The sequence below is a fragment of the Delphinus delphis genome, chromosome 17 (assembly GCF_949987515.2).
Source record: "Delphinus delphis chromosome 17, mDelDel1.2, whole genome shotgun sequence".
NCBI classification, from domain to species: domain Eukaryota; kingdom Metazoa; phylum Chordata; class Mammalia; order Artiodactyla; family Delphinidae; genus Delphinus; species Delphinus delphis.
The window spans coordinates 61,793,025-61,820,230 of record NC_082699.1 but is presented as its reverse complement, the minus strand read 5'-3'; the positions used below and the strand labels follow the sequence as shown (position 1 = coordinate 61,820,230).

Below are 27,206 nucleotides of genomic sequence, written 5' to 3'. Positions count from 1 at the left end.
AGCGCGCTGGCTGGGACTGGGAGCCTGGTCTTTCCCCAGCAGGAGGGGCTGTGACTTCAAACAAGCCCCGGAGGTCTCCAGGTGCTGATGCATCTGGCATTTCCCAGCTCGGACACTTAGGCGCCTGAGTTCACATTATTTGTAACCCAGAGATAAGGCCATGCTCATGCTTGCATTATAGGAAGGTTGTGTAGCCGGGGGTCAGGGTCCCTCCGGTGGAACACAAACACACTGTATGTCAGGCAGCTTCATGCTTATGCCCAACTCTGTGGAATAATGAGAGAATGGAGGACCACATATCCCCTCTTGCTGACCCTTTGTGTTGATGGGCCCCCAGTAAATATGTTCTTTAATCCACACCATAAACCATGGTATTCACCTTCACCCTCCCTCACTACACAAGGACAAAAATGGAAAGGGTTGTAGATGCCCTGATGTACGTCTGTACAAGGTACTGGAAGGCTCAAAACCAGAGAAGCACCCATTCTTTTAAGTCACTAGAATAAGTTCAGCAATGAGAGCTGGACTTCCCTTTTAGAAGGTGTTACCTTTTGCTGACACCTCCCATTCCTAAGTCTAAAGGGCGAAAGGGGTCAGGCCTGCAATCACCTTGACCCTCTTCCAGGAGAATCATCAAGCTGGATGCAGGGGCTCTTAGAGAAGAAAACATCTGCCCTGTGAAAACACATACTTCGCTTGAATAATCCTTCTCCTGTGGGAGGCGGAGCAGGTCACACAGATAAGATACGATTCTCAAGGCCTTATGGTGAAATACTGAAGTATGTGCATTCCAGTAAATGCAGTTTTAAGTGACACACTGAGTATCTCAGATTTAACCTCTGAACACGTCTCTGAATAGACTACCAAATAGTTTTAAATAAGTGTTTTTTCTTTGTTACCTATTGTACTATAATCTCCATGAAGGCCTATCTCCCAGAATTCCCCAAGCAAGTTAATTTAGTATCTACTGCTATGCTCTATCAAGAAGAACATTTTTGACTACAAAGTAAAACAGACTGTCATATTTTATTATAGATGGGTGTTCTTTTAAGGAATGCCAGGCTACATTTCAGTAAATTTTTTTTCGCATAAGCCACCAATAAGGACTACAATGATTTCCCCCAATATATATTAGATTCCATAATTATGATTGCAGTGCTAAGGGTGGCCTATGCCCTCACCACCCATACATGTAGACGCTCATAAGGAAGTGACTGAGTCCTGGCCACTAGAAGTTTTCTCTGGCAGAGGCTAGAAGGTCAGCTGAGGAGCGTTAGTTGGGTAGGCACAACATCAAAGAACTGAAAATATCCAGATAATCCCCCAATTCTCACAGGGTTCAAACTCCTCCCTGAATAAACATTCTTTCAGAACTGCTGACAAATAGCCAAACCGACTTCCTCTCCTCCTCTGTGTTCCCCTTTCAGAAATGAAATCATCTAGCAGCAACATAACCACCCAAAGTGGAGCTACAGGAAGACAACTGAAGAGATGCCCTCTGGTTCGTTAAGCTTTTAAACCATCAAATGGTTTTGTCCCTTGTTAAACAAAATGGCCTGACAAACCCTGATGCATTGGAATTGTGGTTTCTAAGGCATTCCTGGCCCTAACCACTACACCTCCACTTGAGGTATCATAATTGCAAATTATGATAAAGTCCTGAATAATCAGACTCTGCTCTTCTTGGCTTAAAGCCCCAATTACTGCCAAGTCAGCAAATGCTGAACGTGTAGACAAATGCATTGGCTCCAAGCCCAGCTTCTTAGCTTTCATCGATGCTTCTCAATGGGTTTAACTGGAGCTTCTCTCTTTTGTAGCCAACACAGGCATAAGAAAAAATCACAATTTTAAATCACAGTTTCTTGTCAGTACTTCAGGACAAAAGCTTTATTGCATTTGTACACACACCCCCCATTCTGAAGAATAAAAGGCTAAACTCATGCAGTGTTCTCCGAGAATAAAACCATAAGAATAAATTGGGATTTATTCCTATTAGTTATCCTTATGGTAAGATGCGGTACAAAATCAATGCCAAAGTTGCTATTGTAAAGTCAATGCAATGGTGCAATGAGATATCAGCTTAAATCTTACTAACAGTGGTGAAAAATCTGCCTTCTTGATAATCGAAGGTAGCTCCTATTTCCAATTTCTGGAGAGGGGAGGGAAAACATTGACAAAATATATTAAAACACATGACCTGAAAGATCTTTCTTAGTTATGTAAGTAAGGAACATTTTGAGACTTCCTCAGAAAGTCTGCATCTTAATGATTCCTAAAGCAGCCTGCTTAAACAAAGAGATAACGTTTATACAGCTTTGGCTGGGAGTCTTTCTGGGTGGAGGTGTTACTTGGAAAGACATCAAAACCCAAGTGATGCAAAAATCATTCTTTGCAATTTGAACCTGAGCCACCTGCCATTTTAGTCATCTGTTGAGAGTTCTATTTTACTTCTATTACTGAGCAAACCCTGAACACCAGAGGCATCTCTTCCATTTCAGAGGGCAGTGAGGGGTGAAAGGTGAGGGAGGGAGCATATGGATGGTGAACAGGTGATCGTCATGATGGGGAAGTTTACAGGGAAAATTACTTTGAAAGCACTAGGGTCCAGGATGTATGCCAATGTCTCCTAACCACTCCCAAATTGTATCTTCTTTGTGGCTTTTCTGTGAGCACTTTCTTCTTCTCTGTATAAGCTCCCCACCCCTGCAACTTTGTTATTTCTCCTAAAATTTGGCCTTAATTACACCATACCCTGTACAATTTTTTTTCCACTGGTTTCTCATCATTGAGCCCAAATTATCATTTGTGGAGGACACTGGGCTTATCTCTGCAACACCCAATGAACCCTTCACCAGAGTATAGCAGCTATGATCCTACCTGTGCCCCTAAGGAGGAGGCAGGGGGCTCCTGCTTGACTTAAGGCAGTCAGGGTAATACCATCCTTCTTGCCACAATATTGCAGATGGGTAAGCCTAGGGCAACCAGCAAAGGACTTTGTTCTGCCTTAATATCTTGTGAGTCTGTAAGTCAAGATGATCCAAAAACATGAACGCTCAAGACTGCTGTAGATGGTTGATGGCAGCCAGTCCTCTCTTTTCAGTCTGACCGGTGCTAGTGGCTGTCATATGACTGCAAAAGCAGCCTTCATGAAGGCAAAGTTAATGCACAGAGAAAAGTAGAATCAAGAGAACTTAAGAGAAATAGACCTGGAATCCTGATCACACCTCATGTGAAGTCTACATATCTCTGAAATTTAACATTACATAAGCCAAGAAATCCCCTTTATTGTTTAAACCACTCTACATGTTGCCCTTTATATACTGCCCCCATATATTATTTAAACGCATATGTATTTTTCCCCTCTCTACCTGGCTTAGGCTGTGACCTGAAGGCAAGAAGGATGGGCCTTACTGCTTGCTCGTTTGCAGAGTTATTTCCCTAGTTGTTTGCACCTAGTAGGAATTCTGAGAGGCCTGGCTTCAAAATCAAGCTCCCATACTTACTACTTATGTGACTTTGGTCAAACTGCTCATGCCTTAGTTTCTTCCAGTTAAAAACAGGGATGACAGAATTATTATCAGAATTCAATAAAACAATATACATGCAAGCTCACAGAACAGGACCTGACATTTTGCTATTATTATTGTTTAGTAAATGCCTGAACTGTCCAACTGTCCCTCACTTTACAATCCACATATAAAAACACAAACCTTGATCACCCTCCTCTACAATGATTATCATCATCTCTAACTCTTTTGTACCAAATTTCCCTACAAGTTAGGAGAAGATCTTTGTACTGTACCAAACTACGGCCCCATGCTTGTTAGGGAAGAGTAGGATATTCAAGGCAACCCAGAACCTGAAGATCCGCTTCTGGCCAGGTTTCCCATGATATAAGCTGTTTATCACCTCTCAGACTCATGTCCTAGGTCTCTGGCCTATGTCTTTCTTTTGTCATTGATCCCTCTTGCCCTGCAGGAATTTCTGAGTCAGTGATCTCCCCTGTGCTGGAAGCATGGCTTCCGTTTCTAAGTGTCCTTCTCTGCCATAAATGCATCTTCGACACTCCCCGTCCTTAGATTTTCAATAATTTCTTTTCCATTCCTCTCCATTTTTATACTTACTGAATTATACTGCATCATTAACATATGAACTTATTAAATTATATTTATTATGTATCCATATTTTAAAACAAATTTATTACGCAAAGATATATGAGACAGGAAATTCATGTAATATACGTTACTTGCCCTTTCCCACCCTGGCATCCTTGTAGGTTTCACTCCCCTAAGGTATCCACCCCTGCATGAAATTAATTTTGCTTCAGGACAAATACAAATGGAACAAAGGACTCTTGCCTTAAGCAAGTCCAGAAATGTTATCTTAAGATTAATATTCTTTTTATTATTTTGCACTTGATTTATTTCACGATTTGGAAATCTTACACCATAAAAGTGAAAATAAAGTTTCTGATCCACAATAGGCCAAAAGCAGGCTTGAAACTCTGAGAGATACAAGTGATGATGACAGAGGGAAGTCTGGAAAATGAAGGTCCTCCTCTTGTCCCCAGCACCTAACCCAGTGTCTGGCATCTAGATGGACTTTGGAAATTATTCATAGAACTAGTGATGAGACACTGAGAGGACTCCTGCCTGGACATGGCAGGACAGCAGAGCCCTTCATTCTGCTGTTGAAACAGGTGTTGGCTTCAAAAAGTAAAATCCAACCTTTCCTTCAGCTTTGTAACATTTCTGCTGAGTCCTGGAAAGGAAAGGGAGGTAAGAACTCCATAGATGACAATTCTATAGTAGAGTATCATAATTCTAAGGATACAGTATTATTTCAGAAGAAATATAATTACATATGCACATGGTATCAGTTGGTTATTCACATCTCCTGGATTTCCAGTTACGGGGGTGAATACATTGTTTGAGTCGATTTTCTGTTTCTTGCAGCCAAAAGCATTCAAAGATATCCAGATAGGGGTTTGGGTTTCACAGATGTATGTCTTAGTCAGTACTCATCAAATGGTGCATTTCATTATACATAAGTTTTATCTCTTAAAAAAAAAAAAAGAAACTTGTAGCAACATGAATGGTCCTAGAGAATATCATAGTAAGTGAAGTCAGTCAGACAGAGAAAGACAAATAACATATGATCTCACTTAGACATAGAATCTAAAAACATGATACAAACAAACTTATTTACAAAACAGAAACAGACTCAGACATAGAAAAAAACATGGTTACCAAAGGGGAAGGTGGGGAAGAGCGATAAATTAGGAATTTGGGATTAACAGATACACACTACTATATATAAAATAGATAATTAAGGACCTACTGTATAGCACAGGGAACTATAATCAGTATCCTGTATCACGCGCTAAAGCAAGCACGGTGGAATGTTAATTGTGGAATCCAAGCGGTGGAGAAAAGGACGTTCACTGTAGAATTCTTTACACTTTTCTGTATGTTTGAAATTTTTCGTAATAAAATGTTGGAGGAAAAAGCTCTAGTTCACTCTTGTTCCTTATATTTGAATGTCCTTAAATACTCTGTGATAACTTTTGGCTCTTGTAAGTATGGTAGCAGGATAAGTGTACTTTATCATGGCAACTAAGGTCTATTCATCCTCTCTCATGAAGACAGGTTATATCAGAGTCTACAAAACAGTCATTAATAAAGTAAATTCTTTTTTCCCCAATATTTATTTATTAATAAACATAACACTAATTGCCTGGCATAGTTATAAGTGCTATACAAATATCAACATATCATTCTAAGACCAATTTACTGAAGTGTATTTTCATCACCAGTTTACAGACTAAGAAACTAAGACACAGATTCATGAAATAAGTAACCCAAGGTCATCCAGCTGGTAAATAACAGAATCGGGGTTTAAGCTGAGGCATTCTGATTCCAGTCTATACACTCTTCAGCCCTGTACTTTCAATCCAATATAATCAACATGTGATCCTTTTCAGCAACTTCATCTGTGATCTCCGGTTATTTCAAGAAAACCTTAGAAACCACAAATAAGTCATGCTATTTGGTACAGACCAGTAATGAGCAAATTTTTAAAAATGTATTAATAGTTATCTTTTTATCACTTCATTTGTTGTATCTGTGTTGTGTATATGTGTGCTTCATTTATTGTTTTACTCTTTAATAAACTTATTTTAGAACAGCTTCGGATTTAGAGAAAAATCGTAAAGCTATACCACACACCACTAATATGGCAAATTTGATACAGCTGGTTAATACTGATACAATATTGTCTACTGAAGTTCATACTGTAGTCACTTTTCCTTAGTTTTCTTTTTTTTATTTTTAAAATGTCATTTTACTTTTTTTATTGGAGGATAATTGCTTGACAATGTTGTGTTAGTTTCTGCTGTACAATGAAGTGAATCAGCTCTATGTATACCTATATCCCCTCCCTCTTGGACCTCCCTCTCACCCCCCTGCCATCCCACCCATCTAGGTGGTCACAGAGCACTGAGCTGAGCTTCCTGTGTGTTATAGCATGTTCCCACTAGCTAGCTATCTTATGCATGGTAGTGTATATATGTCAGTCCTAATCTCCCAATTTGTCCCACCCTCCCCTTCCCCTCTCTGTGTCCACATGTCCATTCTCTACGTCTACGTCTCTATTCCTGCCCTGCTAATAGGTTCATCTGTACCATTTTTCTAGATTCCACATATATGCGTTAATATACGATATCTATTTTTCTCTTTCTGGCCTACTTCACTTTGCATGACAGACTGCAGGTCCATCCACATCTCTACAAATGACCCAATTTCACTCCTTTTTATGGCTGAGTAATATTCCACTGTATATATGTACCACATCTTCTTTATCCATTCATCTGTCCTTGGACATTTAGGTTGTTTCCATGTCCTGGCTATTGTAAATAGTGCTGCAATGAACATTGGGGTACATGTGTCCTTCTGAATTATGGTTTTCTTAGAAAGTAAATTTTAACAAATGTGAAGGAAAATGAATCATGGTTATGCATCAGATAACTGCCTTAAAACCTCACCTCTAAACTGATTTTTGTTGTCTGTTTTTAAGAAGAAAATAGTACAAGTAGGAGCTTTGGTAAAGTCTTATTTTATCAACCTTCCTATAGCTTAACTAAAGATGATATAAGAGGCACTTGGCACCTAGATGTAAATAAAATACAGTCATATAGCACCACTGCTTTTTCCAGTGAATACATTCTGTGAAAGTCACTATCATTTATGGAAATGTTAATGACCAAAGGTAAGTAGAACTTTTATAAAAATATTCAGTGAAAACAGGGTGCAAGTTTACCCCATTCTCCTTTCCTCCTGGGGAAGAGGAAAGGAATCGGGAAGCAAAACAGTACTTCTACAATCCAAAAGTTCACGCTTTACTGGACTCAGTATATGTGCCTGAAAATAGTGTGCAAACCGTATAAAAAGAATTGCCTTTTTTTTTTGTGGTACGCAGGCCTCTCACTGTTGTGGCCTCTCCCATTGCGGAGCACAGACTCCGGACGCGCAGGCCCAGTGGCCATGGCTCACAGGCCCAGCCGCTCCGCGGCATGTGGGATCTTCCCGGACTGGGGCACGAACCCGTGTCCCCTGCATCGGCAGGCAGACTCTCAACCACTGCGCCACCAGGGAAGCCCAAGAACTGCATTTTAAATAGAAAACTAACCCAGGATCCTCAACAGAAAATGTGCTAAATCCTTTTCTAAGATGGAAAAAAACAATCCTTTCTTAACATATCCTTTTTGTAAATTTGCACATTTATACACTGGTTGTTCTTAAACCAGTACCTCGTTATATGTCTCTACACTAACCCCCTCCCAATCCCCCTTGTTTTTTGTTTGTTTGTTTGTTTTGTGGACACACCACGCATAGTGTATTCCTCCAGAATTTTACAACTTGTTAGAAAATGGCCAACTTCACACATAATAAAAGCACAGGGACTAACCTAACTGTAATGAAAACAGGATAGCATGAAATGAGGCTTTCTCTCTTAAGGAGAGAATGTTCATTCCGATCTTCTTTTGTTTCTCACACTTTAAGTCATGATCAGAGAAGCTACTGAGCACTTTGTACTAGGACTGGTCCTTCTGAAGCCTACCTGATCTGCCACAAAGCACAAGGTTCGGTTCTCTGGGGCTGTAACAGTTTCACCACCCAAAGGAGAGCCTTACAGAGCTGGATGATCAAAGTAAGGCCAAGACCTAAGTGGGTGCTGAGCCACAGTTTACTTCAATGAAAGGAACCTCTGGGTAAATATCAGAATCAGAAATCTGTAGGTACAAGTGTTGCAGGGAGACCGTGTCATCAGGATTAAAACAAATAACAAACACATACCACCAACAATAACAAAATCACCAGAAGCAGCTAAAGGTTCCAAGTGGAAAGATTTGAGCCTTTCTCTGATGACACTAGCTGCTATCTACCTCCTCTGCAGCTGCCGTGGGCTTCCCCCAGCTGGAGGCCCTGGCATTTGTCCCCTCTTGCCACACCCTAGCAACAGCTGTTATCAGAAAACTGCACAGACAAAAGGATATCTTGTCCCCCACTCCCAGGTGTGTTTTCTTTCTCCATCTCGCCTCTCCTACTCAACCTTAAAAATATTTGGAAAGCTACAGAAAAGTGACTCTTTGTGCAGACGAGAGTAAATTCCTGCTCTCTCTGAACTCTTCCAGTTTGGGGCCATCCCAGCCCTGATGAAAATAGCTCCTGTTGCCCCTGCTGGCACTGCCACGGGAACAGCTGTTTACAAGCAGGCTGTCTGATCCACTAAGCTCTCTCCCCGCACTCCGTCTCCACTGGTGTTCCCCCAGCATCTAATAATCCATAAAAACAGTCACTGCCATAGGCCTCCAAGTTTGGTTAAAGCTGATAATACGGGGACAAGGATCCCAGATCTGGGACCCATCTCTGCTTGGTAGATAATGAGGAAGAGAGAAAAGTGGGATGACTTACTAGGTAGAAGGAGGGTTGATGAGTGTTTCCTTTGTCTTTTCCTAATCACTAAACTCATAGACACCAACCATTTAAGAGCCGCCACCTAATAAAGGGACGTGAGTTCCTGATCCAAATAAATACTAGAAATTCTAGGAGAGGAGAACAGTCATCCGCCACCTCTCATTCGCTTCTTTTGAGGTGTGTTTATTTAATAACTTATTTTCCGGTTTATTGATTCCAAAGTCGACAGAAGCCAAAACCTAAATACCAGGATTGGCCTTTTAGAAAAGTAACCGCGAACATATTACTCAGAAACAACTAACACTGCACTCATTTCAAAAACAGGTGTATGTCAGGATAAGCGCATGAAGGTGTACAATAATTCCACAATCGTGTACTGAGCACTTACTCAGTGTCTTCCATTTGCATGAGGGTTTTGGCAAGTGACAAAGTACTTTCCCAGGCTCTCTCTCCAGGGAAGAAAGGAGTCTTTACTGAGTTTGCTATGTGCCAGGACTGTGCCTACTGTCCCCACACCCAATGTGTGAAGCAGAAAAGATGTTCGTAGGAACAGGGTCTGTATATGAGAAAAGCCTCTGGTGTAAAGGCAGTTCATCACTCTACACGAGGCTTGTCTGCACTGACTCCAAATACAGTCATTTGCCATTTCCTAAAGTTCTCCCTTTTTCATCTGAACAGGCGGTAATTTCCCAAGGCCAGGATATCCTCTCTGCTTATTAGAAGAATAAAAGCGTATTCCTCCTGCTTGGATCCCTACATTTCAGTAGTAGCATCTGGGCAGTAGCTTTCCCTCTATTCCCTTTGGTTACAATGGTTACTTCCATATTAACGGACACCAGTAGGGGCTACCCCCTAAGACATTCTCTAAGCCAATTTTGAAGTGCCTTAAGTTCAAAGTGCAATAAAACAAACTACAGTTGACCCTTGAACAACTGGGATTTGAACTGCTCAGGTCCACTTATACTTGGAGGTTTTCAATATAAATACTACAGTACTACATATTTCATGATTGGTTGGATCTGTGGATGGGGAACCAGGGATGAAGAGAACGTCTGACTATAAAGTCATACTCGGATCTTCAACTGTGCAGAGGGCGGGTGCCGTGACCTGCGCATTGTTCAGGGGTCAGCTGTATTTCTCCTTGTTCTGTTCTGTATCTCTAAATTCCATATCTCATATTTACTTTATTGTAGATTGGCCTTTAGTTCCAGAAGCTGACTTGTACCTTCTATCTGCGTACTGCATTAACATTGGCAAAGCAAATTCAGAAAAGCAACTTAATATTGATTTAACATGTTTTTATGAAAAAGGCAATAGCAAGGCTGTAAGAGTCTGGAAAGGCAGTCTGGTGTAGCAAAAAGGCAATACATCAAACAATCTGAAAGAACGGCAATTTCCTACAACTTACCTAAAACTCATTGCCTCGTAAATTGCTTTTAGGGACCCAGCTTTAATGACTGGATAAGACTGTTGTAATTAGCATATTTAGTCTAGGTAGGTGAGCATAACTGAAAAGCTTGAGGTGTTTTCTCTCTTAATTAAGCATTCCTCATTACATTCTTAATTCTCCCCCTACCCCGCTCCCATCCTCACAGCTGGCAAAATAGTGAACTGTAATTTATCTTCCCATTAAAATGATTACAAATTCAGAATGAGTGGAGTTCAAATTAAGTTTTCAAAACCATATGGCAAGGGAGACCCACTTTAAAAGTTAACGGAGAAACTGACCATTCTATCTTGTAAAAACATAAACACCTCTAGAAATTAATTAGATTTTTCCCGACAGAAGCGAAAAATCATTTGTCTACTTGCTTGTTTGCAAAAGTTCTCATACCAGAATATCACAGTCTTATATATATGATTCAGTTTTACATTGGTCTTACCCTGACACTTCTTAATCCTCTAAATTGTAATCTAGCATTTTGCTTAAGAGCAAGAACTCTCAGCCCTAGCACTTTCTGGCTGAAAAATCTATGGCCAGTTAGCTTACATATTTCATTCCTCAGTTTTCCCATCTGTAAAATGAGGATAACAAGTATATCTTCTACACAGAGTAGCTTAGAAAGCTTAAAGGCATATATATGCTTTTGATAATATATATTTCTAATAATATATATAAGCACTTGGAAGAGTCTTTGGCAGGTAATATATGCCATATAGGTATTATTGTTATTATTATCATGCCTACCATTACCACAGAGAGAACAGTGAGATTCACTGGCCTTCTTTATTTAAATGCTCTATTACAAACCACTTTCTTGCTAAGTATCTCTGGGATTAATCTATAGAAGAAACAGAAGGTGGATTTTGGGTGCTGTAATTAGAATATCAGTTATGATTGCATGACAAATCTCAAGATAAAAGATTTATATATAAAACATAAAAATAAATAATGATTTAAAAAGTCATCGTATGAAACCTCACTAATACGAAGGATTTTTATATGGTTAATTATCTTCAAATCAGGAATGTTCTGAGACAATTTTCTGGACTATTTACGGTATATTTTCTCTGTGCTGTATCAAGAATGATACCATAAAAAGATATATATAAAATATCAGTCCCATCTGGCGTGGTAGTCATGTGTTATCAAGTTAATGATAAAATTCATCACATTCTTTGGCCAATCCAAAAAGAAAGCATAAAGTTTATTTTAAAAGTTTTAATATTTTGTCTTTCATCACTCTAATGTGTCATCCAAATGCATTTTTGTAGTAGTTTTACTGAGATATAATTCACACACCACAAAATTCACCCATTTGCTGTATATAATTCAATGGTTTTTAAGCATATCCACAGAGTTATGATATCATCACCACAATCAAGTTGAGAACATTTTCATCATCCCCAAAAGAAACTCTACACCCATCAGCAATCACCCTCCATTCCCCCTCCCCACTGCCACTGGCAACCACTTTCTGTCTCCACAGATTTGCCTATTCTGGACGTTTCATATAAATGGAGTCATATTGGGTTGGCCAAAAAGTTGTTCGGGTTTTTCCGTAACATGGAAAACCCGAACGAACTTTTTGGCCAACCTCCTAATATATGCCTTTTTGTGTCTGCCTTCTTTCACTTAGCATCATGTTTTCAAGGTGCATCCATGTTGTAGTATATATCAGTACTTTATTCCTTTTTATTGCTGAATAATACTCCCTTGTATGAATAGACCACACATTATTTACCCATTCATCAGTTGGTGGGCATTTGAGTTGGTTCTGGTTTTGGCTATTATATAAAATGCTGCTGTGAAAATTTGTGTACAAATTTTTATGTAGACATATGTTTTTGTTTCTCTTGAATACATACCTAGGAGTAAAACTGCTGGGTCGCATGGTAATTCTATGTTTAGTCTTTGAGGAAATACCAGAATGATTTCCAAAGTGGCTGCATCATTTTACCTTTCCACCAGCAGTGTATAAGGGTTCCAGTTTCCCTGCATCCTTGCCAACAGTTCTCATTATCTGTCTTTTTGATTATAGCCATCCTGGGGATGTGAAGTGGTATCCAAATGCAGTTTTAAGATACAAAGACACTCAGATACATTGAGCAAGGAAGTAAAATCTTTTACGACAAGGGAAAGCACAAAGAGATTAGGAAAAGGATCCTGCAGTCAGGCTGGAGAAGAAAGCAGGAGATGTTTTTAAATGTTACTCAATTTCATATCCTTATGCAACCAGCTGCCCTTACCAAAATGTCAGGATTATGGAGCCAACCCCCAATTTCACATCTGAAGTTTATAATAATCATAGCAACAACTACTCTTGACTTATTGATTTATTTTACAAAGTTCCTTCCCATGTTATACCCCATTTGCTCCAACACCACAGATCTTACATGGGAGGATATTATTATTCCCATTCTGCAGGCACAGTCGCTGAGGCCCAGAGTGGCTAACTGACTTGCCCAAGCAAAAGTAGTTCAAAACAAATACATACATCCATATATACATCCATAAATAAATATTAAATTAATAAAATTCACAGAGCTGGACCTGGAAGCCAAATTTTGTATTTCAAATCCCAATCCTGGTGTCTCCTTTCCTTACCACCTTCATTCACCTCATCTTTGATGACCCAGAAAGCAATGGAAAGGAAAGAGAAGGCAGAGAGGAGGAATTGTCTGTGTGTCTGTGAGTGTGTGAGTGTGTGTGTGTGTGTGTGTGTGTGTGTATAGCAATTAGAGGCAGGAGGCCTGCACATCACAAAGTCCCCACAATCCACCTGTGAGAAAGCAGTTAGGGATGTGAAATCATGTTGTGACAGTGACAGCCAGGAGGGCTGCACCCCTACTCCTTTAAGAGAGGTTCTTCCAGTAACCAAGAAGCTAGTGGCATACATGGCCACTTAACCCTAAATTCTGAATATTACATTATCTGTATTTACAACAGTATATTTAATTACATACACTAGTTATTCAAATATTCGAGTAATCACTATACACTCTGTACTCAGCACAGTGCAAAGATGGTAGAGGTTTTTAAGAAGCAATGATGACAGTTCCCCAAAGTAAAATTAAGTAACTAACATTTACTAAGCCTTTTACATGTAGCACCTCCTCATTTAATCCTCACAAAATTCCTGCAAGAGAAGTAAAACGGAGGCACAGAGAAGTTAAGTAAATTGTCCGCAAGTCACAGGACTAATAAATGGTGGAGACAGAATAAGAACCCAGATAGCCTGTGTTCTTAACCACCAACCAATCCTTTCTGCTAGATCTTGCTCAGCTGGAAGTCACCTGTGGTGACACACAGAGACCAATAACACTCGTTAATTCCAACAACCATTTGTTGAATGCTCTTCAATACATGAAGCCCAGGGGAAAACTCTCACAACAACCTATGAAGTGCTATCTTCATTGCCTTTCTACAGATGAGGAAACAGGCTCAGAGAAGTGAATTAACTTGTCCAAAGTCACAGAACTATAATAACTAAGGCTGGCATGGTGCATACTATATCCCAGGCACTGATCTAAGTACTAACTCATCTAATTAATCTTCATCACAATACAGAGGTAGGCTCCATTATTACCCATCATTCTTAGTTAAGTAACTTGTCCAAGGTCCCACACTATTAAGTAGCAAACCCAGATTCACTCTGGTTTTAAAGTCCTCCTCAAAACAACTTAATGTTAACTCTTGGCAACAAAGTGGCTGAGCAGAAATTCAAACCCAGGTCTATATAACCCGAGTGCGAGACAGCCCTCTATCTTCTTACCGACACACTAAGCCTAGTCCTCAAACTTGCTGCCGTGCAGAGGGGTGCCTGGGAAGAGGAGAAGTGCTCTGGGGACTTCCCCAACCAAGGAAGGGGTATTTAAGCATGTCGAAGGAGAGAAAGTGCTTTCTGGACAAACAGAGGCACCCTGCAGTTTATCATTTTAAAGGAAGTGAAACGTACCCAATTGAAGAGCAGATAAATTATTAAAGTGTTTCAAGGTGAATCAGAAAAGCTTTGATTCTTTTCAGTTAGAAAATCTCTTGATGGAAAAGCTTTTATTCCCTTTAATTCTGACTATACATTAAAAAATCACCAAGGGATAGAAATGCGCAATTTGCCTCTTGTAACTTGTAACTAAATTAATTCTGACCTCCAATATTTACTTTCTCAACCTAAGGGCAGCAAGCAGGGTGGTTACCAAACCTTTAGGGATCGTTGCAAGAGTCTCTCTCCTTCGGGTCCTGAAACACAGCATTTTAGAAACCAAAACGAGCCTGGAGATTCAGGCCAAGAACTAGAAGTAAGAGGCAAGCGCACCGTTGCGATGGGACAGGGGCCGGCATGCAAGTTTTGGCTCAACCACTGTAAAGCCAAGGGGTTTTTCCCCTGGCAAACTGATTAATGACCACAAGACGCAGCTGCGGAACCGGTCATACCATAAGGAGAATTCTCAAACATGAATCCAAGAAGGACCAGGATGGGATGGAAATGATAAAGTGGGCGGGAGGGGGTCCTGAATCTGGGGGTAACTGCCTGTCCTGGACGCAGTGACACACATCAAGTCCCAATTCTTGCAGCAGCCGGGGGCCAATGGACCCTGCTACCTAAAATGTGCGCGCTGGGGGAGCTGGCAGCAGGGCAGCGGGACAAGGTGCCTCCACGCCCCCTTGCGGACCCAAATAATGACGGATGAGTATGTGCCAATTAAGTGATAGGTACAGTGTTTCAGAAATGTTCTCAGTTTAGCCCCCACCACAACCATTCAAGGAAGTTGCCGTGATCAGCCCCATTTTACAGATGAAAATACTGAGGCTCAGGGGAGTGAAGCCAGACTTGCAAGCCAAAAGTAAAACCTTAAGTGAAAGGGATTTGGTCTGGCTCCTTTTATCTAGGAGTAAAGGGGCTGGGGTTGGGGCCGGCGGGGGGCCCGGCGGGGGGCCCTTCACCCACTCCTCTTGCTCTCTGAGCGGAGGAGGAGCTAGCTGTCAGCCAGGAGGCCTGGCAGCTCCCGGGTGCCCGGGCAAAGACGGCGCGCGCGGTCGGCAGCAACGCGTCTGCGGGGCGCAGGGCTGCAGCAGCTGGGCGAGGGCGCAGCAAGCACCGCGCGCCCGCCCGCGTCAGCCTCGGGAGCCCGGCGCCAGTCCGGAGTCCTCAGGGCGCCGGGCTGCAGCAGCTAAACGGCGGCGCGGCGCGGACGGTCGACGCGTCCGCAAGCGTCCCGGAGCGCCGCGCGAGTCGCTAGCCACGAGCCACGGCGCGCGCGCGCGCGCGCGACTGCCACGGACACTGGCTGGCAGTGCCACCGCTAGCCTCCCCCGGCACTGCCCCTCATCTTACCGTAGCTGCTCTCCGGTGACCAGGACCTCAGCCATGCGCTCCAGCTCCCTTTGCTGCGCCCCGCCACTCCCGCTGGTGCTGCTGTCGCTGCCACCGCTGCCAGCGCTGTTGCCCTCCTCCATGGTCGGGGCTGCGCCGCTACCTCTGTCTTCGCGGTCCGCCGCGGGTTCGGGTATTAAATCAGCCTGCCCTCACTGAGGCCTCCCCCGCCATCTTTGTTAGGGGCCGTCCCGTAGTTCACACGCGATTGGCTGGAGAGGGAATCCCTTGTGGGTAGGCTGAGGCGCTCGGCGAGTCCGCCCCAGTAACTCCAGCTTGGGGGCGTGGCTGGAGCCCCGCGTGGTCGGGGGCGGGGCCGAGAGAGGAAAATATCAACATCTGGGCGGGGGGCGGTTCTGCGCTAATTGTGCTGTTTGAGGTCGAGTTCGTTGTGGACCTCTCCCATTACCCACAAAGCTCATGCTGTGGGATCCTGGGGACGGGCGGGGAGGTTACTAGACAAGTGTGGAGGCGTTTTTATGATACTGTCCATGTCCCAAATTGCCAGAGAGTGAAAATAATAATTTAGCTAAATAGTGAACAATGAAGGCTGTACATGTCATTGCAGGGCTTTAAAGAAATTAAAGCAACGTCCTCACCAAAGACAGCTTACTTACCTTACGGTGTAGTCAATAAAGAACGCTGGCCTGGGAATCAGACAGACCTGGGATCCAGCTCCACACCTATAATTTTGTAACTAAATGTGCTTAATCCCCAGTTTCTTCCTTTACAAAATAAAAATAATTGTGGCTATCATCTGTTGACAATCTGCTGCATTAAAGACGCTTCAGGTAGCTGTTACCGTCTTTAACTGCAACAAATTATAAAATGAGTATTGTCCTCGTTTTACTCAGGAAGCAGGCCCGGAGAGATGGGGTAACTTGATCCAAATTCTGCATAAAGTAGGAAAATCGTTTAACAGAAGTAGAGGTCCCGGAGATAACGAGATTAACTGGCTGTTGCTCATGTTTTAATTCTGTAATCATTACATAGACTATCAAAAGTTTGCATGGGGGGGGCTTTCCTGGTGGCGCAGTGGTTGCGGGCCCGCCTGCTGATGCAGGGGACGCGGGTTCGTGCCCCGGTCCGGGAGGATCCCGCATGCCGCGGGGCGGCTGGGCCCGTGAGCCATGGCCGCTGAGCCTGCGCGTCCGGAGCCTGTGCTCCGCAACGGGAGAGGCCACAACAGTGAGAGACCCGCGTACCGCAAAAAAAAAAAAAGTTTGCGTGGGCTTCAAGCTCAAAAATGAAGTTTCTGTCCTGATTCTGTCCTTTACCAACTTTGCAAACTTATGCTAGTTACTTAACTTTTCTGGGCCTCAATTTCCTATCGATAAAACAGGAATAATTCCTACTTTATAGGGATGTTGTATGGCTTAAATGAAATAACATTACGAAAAATTTCCAAGAACATGCTATGTATTCAATAGATGTTCTCTTTAATATCATTACTGCTTTTAATACGAAGAAGAGAAAGAAGGAAAAAAAGAAATTCTTGCCAGATACTTTCCATTATGAGTTTTTGATGCTAGACAAAACACTTTTCCTCAAGTTATCTCTAATGAATTTTTTATTATTAATAGGCCTTCAGAATGAAGAAAAGAGAAGTGCAGACCTAGCCCCACTAAATCTCTCTTTGATTTAATGGTTTTAAGCTTTTTGAAAGTGCAAAATGAAAAAAAAATTTTACCTGTTCCTAATTATCCATTGTTCAAGCAACATTTAGTTTTATCCAAAAGCTCTATCTACATATTGTAAATCGTATCACTATTATGATTGTCTTCTGGTTTTTCTCCCTTTAAATCTAGTCATGTGTGGTTTGAATTCAGACAGATTCCTTTACCTGAAAAATAAAAATGAAAAATGTATTTTTTTTGTAAAATACTTTCTTGTTTAATAGTTTCTGATAAAAAGCTCAAGGTCAAAAACTTTTATCATGCAAGTTTATGATAAAAAAAACTATTTAAAAAAAGCACCTTAACATAAGGGGGAAAAAAATCAAGTCAGTAACATACCTGATACCACTACTCCAGTGAGAGATAGTGCAGAATTTATTTTTCATGCTTGATGAGAAGGTTGTGTGTGTGTGTGTATGTGTGTGTATAGATGTGAACAGGAAATGGGGAATTGGCATGCTATTATTGTTTTAACCTTTCTTTTGACATATGAGACACACCATGTTCCATTGGGTTAGAAGACAGCCCCTTTTTCCTAACTTAGGGGAATGTTAGTGAACTGACTCTTGAGGACATGTGAGCATAAATGCCAGGACTCTGAGCTCTGGAGCAACTGGCCCCAGAATAAAGTGGGATCTATAGGTGTTGCTAGATGAGAGAAGGCTGCTGAAATGGCAATTAATCCAAGATCTTCAAAGGGCTAAAAATTCCAGCAGATCTTGGTTTGACTCCTGGCTCCATTAGAGAAAGTTCATTATCTTTTCTATGTTTTTTCCCTTCTTTGTAAAGTCAGGATCATACCACCAAGCCCACTGGGTTGTTGCGAGGATTAAATAAAGTCGAATAAGCCCACTTATCATAGGTAGAAACTATAAAATGTGAGGCTTCTCCTCCAGCGCACCCTACTCACCTGCTTCACGCCTTCTGGCCGTTTTGGTGTTCTGGAGCCAGTGCTTCTCAAACTCTTGGTAGATAAGGATCAAATGTGTGTGCGTGTGTGCTTGCACAGGTGTGTGCCTATGTGTGTTTTCAATCCACTGAAGACTGACACTTTGGTAAAATACAGTAAAAAAGAAATTAAAAAAAGAAAGCACAAGCCCCAATTTTTCATTGTTGTGGTCAACAGACAGAAAATTGTCAAATTTCTGTAAACCTTTATAAATGATTTCTCTCAATTTCTGTATGTCTCAGTGTCTCTCAGTACAGGTAATGGTTACCAGCTGGCCGACCACGCTTTGAATAGTTCTGGAAAAGGGTGAGCAGCAATGTGAGAAGGTGAACTTGATTAAAACCTGTGAAAGAATACTGTTAACTACGAAGCTTAATAGCATGTTAACTATCACTGTTATTGCCTCTCCGTATATACCTGTATTATTCCCACCTGATCTTAAAGACAACTCAAACCCCACCTTCTCTGTGCTATCTCCTTGCACTCCCCAAAGTGGTGTGTTGCTCTTGTCTACACATTTTCATAGTATTCAAAGACGTACATTATTCTTAACCATTAAAGGAAATCTGGAATCTCCAGCTGCCATAATTTTTATTCTCCTTTTGTGAATGGAAGCAGATTGATGGTCTAGCAACATCCTGTCCAGATATATCTGTTGATCATTTAAGAAGGGAACTTGTCTTTAAAAATTAAATATAAAGATAGAGAAAAATTAAGTATTCATGTGTTCATTACTTGCACCCATTTTCAATATTTTTGTCACCTTTTTGTAGCGATAGAAATAAAACATTACAAATAAATTTGAGGTCCTCCAGTCCCAGCCCTGCTCACTCCCAAGTTCTTAATGCTGTAGTGTCAAAAATACTTAATCTTTGGTATATGCTACCACCTAGTGGTCCATTTTGCAATGACACTAAATGATACTGGGTCTCCTGCAGGAAAAGGGCCACGCTCAGGAAGGCTTCGGGGAAATTTGGATGGGGTTGGGGAGGAGGGTGTAGTTTGTCTCCTTATTGGGCGTGTTCCTGGCTTTTAGTGAGCATGGACTAGGGATACTAGGTATTCTCATTTTCTTGAGACAACACCTCACAAAGAAGAAATGAATTGTCCTAAATCCTGAATGTTTTTCCTATGTCCTGTGGGATCTTCAAGTGTAAGAAAAACCTGTTTGCAGTTAACTGAGCTTTAACCTAATTTGGTTTTACATAGAAACACAAGATATTTTTAAATTTTAAAAATGTAATTTTGAATTGTCCATGGATGCAATTATTGTGTACATCAAGAAAAATTTGTACTTTGTTCTGTTCAGAACTTTACCAAAAAAGGTTCATCATTGTATAACATTGCTTCACCCACCATTTGTGTGGTACCGTGAGAACAACACACCTTTTTCAGTGCATTTGTTAGATATTGCATGCCTGTGTGTGTATTTGCATAGGAATATATTAAGCCAAATTGTAAAATACCAAATATAAAAAAGAAGTGATGGCAATATTCAGTTAAATATTGTCTTAATTCTGTTATTCTAAAATTATTCATTAGTTATAAATATCTGATGACCACACTAGGCCTTCTACTAGAGTCATTTGAATATTAAAATAAAAATTATTTTGTTATATGTGATTTTCCTTTTCTATTTCTTCCCTATATTTCAGCATAAGGGCATCATATTGATTTTCTTTTAAATAATGCACCTAGAAAGCTTATGTTCTCTATGAATTTAATGAAAGAAAATAAAGTGAGCATCACATACTATCTATTATTTTTAAAGGGGACATCGGGTTAGATGGGATTGAGGATTTTTTAATGGAATAATAATGTTATATTTATTGAGCTCTTTCTCTGTGACTGGCCATATTCAAAGGGTTATACATGTGGTAAACAAGTATTCCTCAAAATAACCTTGTGAGTTGGCCACTTTTTCTTTCTTTCTTTCTTTCTTTTTTGTTTCTTTCTTTTTTGTTGTTGTTGAAGTATTGTTAATTTATAATATTGTGTTAGTTTCTGGTGTACAGCAAAGTGATTCAGTTATACATGTGTATATTCTTTTTCCTATTCTTTTCCATTATAGTTTGTTACAAGGTATTGAATATAGCTCCCTGTGCTATACAGTAGGACCTTGTTGTTTATCTATTTTGTGTATAGTACCAGTAGTTTGTCTCTGCTAATCCCAAACTCCTAATTTATCCCTCCCCCAATTCCCCTTTGGTAATTATAAATTCTTATTCTCTGTCTGTGATCTGTTTCTTTTTTGTAAACAAATTCATTTGTATCACTTTTGGTTTTTTGGCTGTGCCATGCAGCTTGTGGGATCTCAGTTCCCCAACCAGGGATCTAACCCGGGCCCTCAGCAGTGAGAGCGCAGAGTCCTAACCACTGAGCCACCAGGGAATTCCCTGTAACACCTTTTAGATTCCACATATAAGTGATATCATATGATATTTGTCTTTCTCTATCTGACTTACTTCACTTAGTATGATAATCTCTAGGTCCATCCATGTTGCTGCAAATGGCATTATTTCATTCTTTCTTATGGCTGAGTAGTATTCCATTGTATATATATATATACCATGTCTTCTTTACCCATGGTTGCTTCCATGTCTTGGCTATTGTAAATAGTGCTGCTATGAACATTTGGGTGCATGTATCGTTTTGAATTAGAGTTTTCTCTGGATATATATTGTACTTTGTATCTGCTAATCCCAAACTCCTAATTTATCCCTCCCCCCACTTCCCTTTTGGTAATAATAAGTTTGTTTTCTATGTCTATGAGTCTGTTTCTGTTTTGTAAATAAGCTCATTTGTAAACTTTTTAAATTGCAGAGTAATATTTCATTGTATATATACACCACATCTTCTTTATTCATTCATCTGTTGATGGACGCTTAGGTTGCTTCCAAGTCTTGGCAATTATAAATAATGCTGCTATGAACATTGGGGTGCATTTATCTTTTTGAATTATGTTTTTCTCCAGATATATGCCCAAGAGTGGGATTGCTGGATCATATGGAAGTCTATTTTTAGTTTTTTAAGGAACCTCCATATTGATTTCCACAGCAGCTGCACCAACTTACATTCCCACCAACAGTGTAGGAGGGTTCCTTTTTCAAGGATGTATATTTTAATCCCTATGATAATTACTAAAAAATTGCAAAGAGAAAGGGCTAAAAGAAATTGATAAATTATAATGACATTCTTTTTTAAAAATTCAAGTAATCCACAGGAGGGAAGAAAATGAAGGAAAGATTAAAAAAGGTGAGGAAAAACCCCAAATAAAAAAGTGGCAATTTCACTAGGAAAGACCAGGTGCTAGGCCACAAAACAAGTCTCAATAAAATTAAAATAACTGAAATCGTATGGAGTATGTTCTCCATGTATAAGCCATACCATAATGACATTAAGTTAAAAATTAATAAATATCTAGGAAATCACAAATATCTGGAAGTACAGTCTACTCCTAAACAATTCATGGGTCAAAGAAGTAATCACAAAGAAAATTAGAAAATATTTCAAACTGTGTGATAATGAAAGATAACTTTTCAAAATTTGTGTGATACAGCTAAAGCAGAGCTTTGAGAAAAATTTATAAACACATTTTTAACTGTTTATATTAGAAAAAAGAAAGGTCTAAAATCAATGATAAGAACTAGAAAAAGAAGAGTAAAGCAAACCTCAAGTAAATAGAAGTTAATATTTCATGAATATTCCTTCTCCTTTTTCCAGTGGGCATAAGGAAACTTTTGGGGGTACAGAGAATGTTCTGCATTTTGATTGTGGTGGTGGTGTCACCAGTGTATAAATTTGTTAAATCCTTAAATTGTACGATTTAAATGCATGCAATTTATTTTACTTAAATCGTATCTCAATAAAGTTGATTTAAAAACAAAGGAGTCCTGAGGCAGCAGTGCCTCCTGTAAATTAAGGGAATAGCAGGGGCACCTGGGTGAGGGGGTGGGGAGGGGATGAAGATTGTATAAGGTCTTATGGGCCTTGATAAGGACTTTGAGGCTGTGGACACAGAAAAATTAAGATCAATAAGACAAAGAGCATTGCTCACCACCCAGCTCTATAAGGGTAAAGTCATAACCCACTGCCATTGACCACCACCAGTGCACCCTGAAAGGAATTCAGGATGAAAAACAAGATGAGGCATTCTATGCTTTGGATGAGCAGGCCCTTAGATAGATGCATATCTCAGTAAGAATTTCAATGATGCTAGATTATTGCATCTTCCCATACACAGAAAAGCAGTAAAATCATTAACTAGAGATATCAGCAGTCATCTTTTACCAAGATGTATGATTGACTGCACGTATTTCCGAGCCAAAAATCGTGTATAAACTGGTTTTTCCCCTACCTCTTCAGAGTTGTGTGGTTGTCTCCCAGGCTCTAGTTCTCATTAAGATCCTGAATAAAACTGAAATTCACAAATCTTTCATTGTGTATTTTTTCCTTAAGTTGTCAGAATTTATTCTGAAAGTGATCAGAATCCTTTGGTGGATTTTGAACAGAGGAATGCTGTGATCTGACTTACGTTAGTGCAAGGACTGCAGAAGATAATGTATACAGGATACACACCTGAGTGCTTGACTCTCAGTAAATATTTAATAGATATGTCTTCTCTTTTCTAAGGCAATGGAGAACAAAACGGCAAAGCAGGCTACTCTGTGAAACATGAAACACTAGCACCATCTAGTGGGGAAAATCCTGTTCTACAAGCAAAGCCTAAAAAGTTTAATTAATAAAGGATATGAAGTTAAAATCTAAACTACTGTATTTCCCACAGAATGAAATAAATCTTGCTGTGAACCGGCACTTCCTTACCTGAAGTGATTTTAAGTAAATACAAGGTAATGTGGTTTCCAAGACACTATTCTGTTTTTCCTACCATGTGCAATTCTTTCCTCCAGGGAGGTATTTCTTTCAAGGCTTCCACCTCCACTGTTCGGTGAGATTTCATCTTTAGTCCAGTTTTTAGTTGTACATAACACTCTTGCTGGGTGATCTTGTTACCACACCAAACTTGGGTCTGCTTGCCTGATGTGCAGCAAAGCCAATCTACTGACACCAGGTTGTGGTGAAGAAAAGTGAAACCAAGCAGGACCCTGTGGGACTCCTGGGCACAGAAGCCTTTCAAACAGTTGCTAATTAGGGAAGGGAAGGGATGCAGAGACAAGGGAGGAGAGCCAAGAAACAATAGTGCAGCTTTGGGGCAGGGTCCTGGCTCCCCTTCAAGGGAATACACACAACAATATCTTTGAGCTCTTTTACAGAACTAAAACCCCCAACAAATGGAAGATGCTAGCATTCTTCATTCCAGAGAAGGTCACAGTTTGGTATCCTCGGGAAGCTCATCAGGAGAACAACTGAGGCCAGATGAAAGGAGTGCAGGCCCTGCACACACCCTGATCCTTATCAGCAACCCCGCCCTCGAGCCACTGCTATAAAACTCCTCACCAAATCCTCCCAGGTTGGGGCATGCAGGTTTTCAGGGCACGAGCCCACTGTGTCCCCCTTTGCCTGGCAAAGCAATAATGCTATTCTTTTCTACCTCACCCAAAACTCTGTCTCTGAGATTCTATTTGGCACCAGTGCACAGAGGCCGAGTTTTCATCAAAAGTACAGCTTTATTGCAAGGTGCTCAACATGGGGCTAAACGAGGAGAACAGGCAGCTCATGCTCAAATGACCAAACTCCCTGACGGCTTTTCAGGAAATGGTTTTTAAAGACAGTGTGAGGAAGAGGGTCATGGGATGTGTAATCAGCTCACATACAACTCTTCTGATTGGGTGGTGGTGGGGTAACTGGGTGGTATTTCAGGAATCAACATCATCAACCTTCTTGTTCCGACTGGTCTGGGGTCTATGTGCTGGTGGTCAGCAGTTAACTTCTTCCACCTGATGGGGTTTTAGTATCGGCAAAACAACTCAAGGATATGCTTTAGGATATTATCTGTAGCCCTTGAGGAGGAACTAAAGGTCCTTGATTTTGTTTTATGGCTAAACTATTATTATTTTGTCTTGCTTGACTGTTTTCCTTTGTTTCTGTATTATCTCACTTCTCTGATTAACTTTGCTCTTTGGAACTAGGGAAAGGCCTAGGAGGCTAAAGTTCATCTGTAAACGAGAAGAGGGGATGGGGGTGTGTGTCTGTCCTTGGAAAGGTCCCACGGGGTCCTGCTCAGCTCCCATCTCATTCACAGGCACCCTTGTAATTACCATATATGTGCATTTAAAAGCTTTATCTTTTAGCTCCTGGGCAAACCTTTTTTCAAACTCCAAGTTCTAGATCCTCACGTGTATATTCTCATAGCAACTCAATCTCAAGTATCAAAGCCAGAACTCATCTGACTCCAAACCTATTCCTACCCTTCCTACAACATGTTGTAAATGAGGGGATGCAGTTGCTCATGCAGGAATCTAGAATTCATCCTTCATTCTTTTCCCTCTCTTACTCTCCATGTCTAATCAAGTAGCCACTGTTGTCCTTTCAATCTCAAAAATTATTTCTCAAGCCCAGCCACCCTCATCAACCATTTAAGATCTTACTAGTCTCCTTCTACACTTGTCTCCCTTCAATCTGTGCCAGGAACTCTTTTTCTCCCTTTTCCCTCCCTTCCTCACTCATGTGTGATTTATTATCTGTCCATTTAAGTTATTTGTCTGTATGTCAGGGTTTTTTTTGTTTGTTTGCCACACCATGAGGCATTCAGTATCTCAGTTCCCTGACCAGGGATTGAACCCGTGCCCCCTGCAGTGGAAGTGCAGAGTCTTAACCACTGGACTGCCAGGAAAGTCTCCATATGTCAAGTTTTGTAATACTGAGGAAAAATATTTTAAATATATTTTATTACACATGTTTAATGCATGTATATGCTCTCAGTGTTAAAATTTATACAGTAAAGAAAAACCAGAAATCCTTTTTGATGTCCCCCTGCACTCCCCTCCTTAGCGGTAAACATTGTCACAACTCATTCATTTATTCACTCATTGAACTGTTCAGCAAATATATATGAAGATCCATTATGTGCTGGGCACTCTGCTTAATGATGACTGAAAACATATCCTAGTGAAGTTTATAGCTTACAGTCTTAGAGAAAAAAAACCCAACCAAACAAACAAACAAAAAAACTCCACATTAAGTAATTACACAAATGTAAATTTACAACTTACTTAAAATCTAGGCATGAGAGGTACCTTTGGCATGAGATATATATTTGACAGGCTTGACCTGATCAGGGAGGTCAGAGAAAGATTTCTGAGAAGAAATCTTGATCCAGGCTTGACCCAGAGTTGAATGATCCAGTGTAGTAGCCACTAGCCACCTGTGATTATTTAAATTTAAATTAACTAAATTAAGTAGAATTTAAAATTCAGGGACTTCCTGGTGGTCCAGTGGGTAACACTCTGAGCTCCCAATGCAGGGGGCCTGGGTTCGATCCCTGGTCAGGGAACTAGATCCCACATGCATGCTGCAACTAAGGGCCTGCATGCCGCAACGAAGATCCTGCATGTCACAACTAAGACCCAGGGCAGCCAAATAAATACATAAATACGAATTAAAAATAAAAGAAAATGCAGTTCCTCATTCACATTATCCACATTCCAAGCAGTCAAAAGCCACCTGTGGTTAGTAGCTACCAAATTGGACTGTGCAGATATAGAATATTTCCAACATCTCAGGAAGTTCTGTCAGACAGTGCTCAGCAAGGACTCTGTGCTTTCACTGTGAGGGCCCGGGTTCAGTCCTTGGTCAGGGAACTAACATCCCACGAGCCACATGGAAAAAAAGTAAAATAAATAAAAGACACGTGCTCAGCAAGAGAAGAACATGCCAGACAAACAGAGGCCCAAATGGTGGGAGGCACCGAAAGATCTTATTGTAAGCCTGTGTGCCTGATGTTAGGAGGAAGCCTTGAAGAGGAAGAGGGAAGCAGTAGTAGATGAGGCGGGATATAGACCTTCCAAATCGCCAGAGGGAAAAAAAATCAAACAAACAAAATCAGTTTAATGAGGGACAGTGAAAAAATAAGCAACAAAACCAAAAATGTTCAATAAATAAAAAAAAAAGAGAAGCAGTCAAATATTTATATTAGATCTAAATTTGCATACCGTGTATGCGAGCCTGTGTAGATCTGCTCGGGGGAAAAATGCTACATTCGGCACAGCCTAAGATCTAGGTTTGGTAGAAGATCTTATCTTGATGTATTAGAAGACACCTTAGAGAAAGCCGAGGGAGCACTTTACACATCCTGTAGTGGTGAGTTTGTCTCCCCAGGACTCTGCAGCGCCTTGCCTACCTCAGGAAGGTGCTTTCCTCTTGACACGGGGTCTCAGCCCCTCACCTGCCACCCAGCCCAGACTAGGTACTCAACGAATGGATGGATCTAGTCCGAGCCATAGATTCCCAGATATAATGAGTGGTCCCCAGACCCAAAGAAGTGAGATGTCCTGTGCAATTCTACCAGGACCTCACTGCCGGTCCAAGGTGTTTGCACAAACTCGGTGCGGTATTTTTCGAGCCGTAATAGACGAGACTGGAGTCAGACTTTACTACCTCCTGGCTGTGCCACCTGGGGTAAGGAGTTTGCTTCCTCATTTGCAGAACGGTATTTAAAAGGGTCCACTTCACAGGGCTGTGGTGAAGGATTCATGAAATTATGCATGCAAAGTGCTTATTGCAAGACCTGCCACTGGCGGAAGACGCGACTATTTTGATGGCGAGGAAATGGGGGTATTGGCAGGAAACAGGGCGGGGAGGAGGGCAGCGGAAGCGGTGCAGGAAGGTTCTA

The 27,206-nt window shown here is 40.9% G+C and overlaps 1 protein-coding gene across 3 annotated transcripts in view; it reads right to left on the bottom strand.

Moving 5' to 3' along the window:
* Positions 1 to 15,988, bottom strand: part of DEPTOR (DEP domain containing MTOR interacting protein) — a 141,820-nt gene extending 125,832 nt beyond the window's left edge. Inside the window, exon 1 of one of the 3 annotated variants that reach the window (XM_059995127.1) lies at positions 15,752 to 15,988. In XM_059995127.1, coding sequence (XP_059851110.1) covers positions 15,752 to 15,873 — 122 coding nt within the window. In that variant the 5' untranslated portion in view covers positions 15,874 to 15,988. The remainder of the gene's footprint in view (positions 1 to 15,751) is intronic. The other 2 variants (XM_059995124.1, XM_059995126.1) reach the window with 2 other exon arrangements.
* Between the last annotated feature and the right edge of the window lie 11,218 nt (positions 15,989 to 27,206).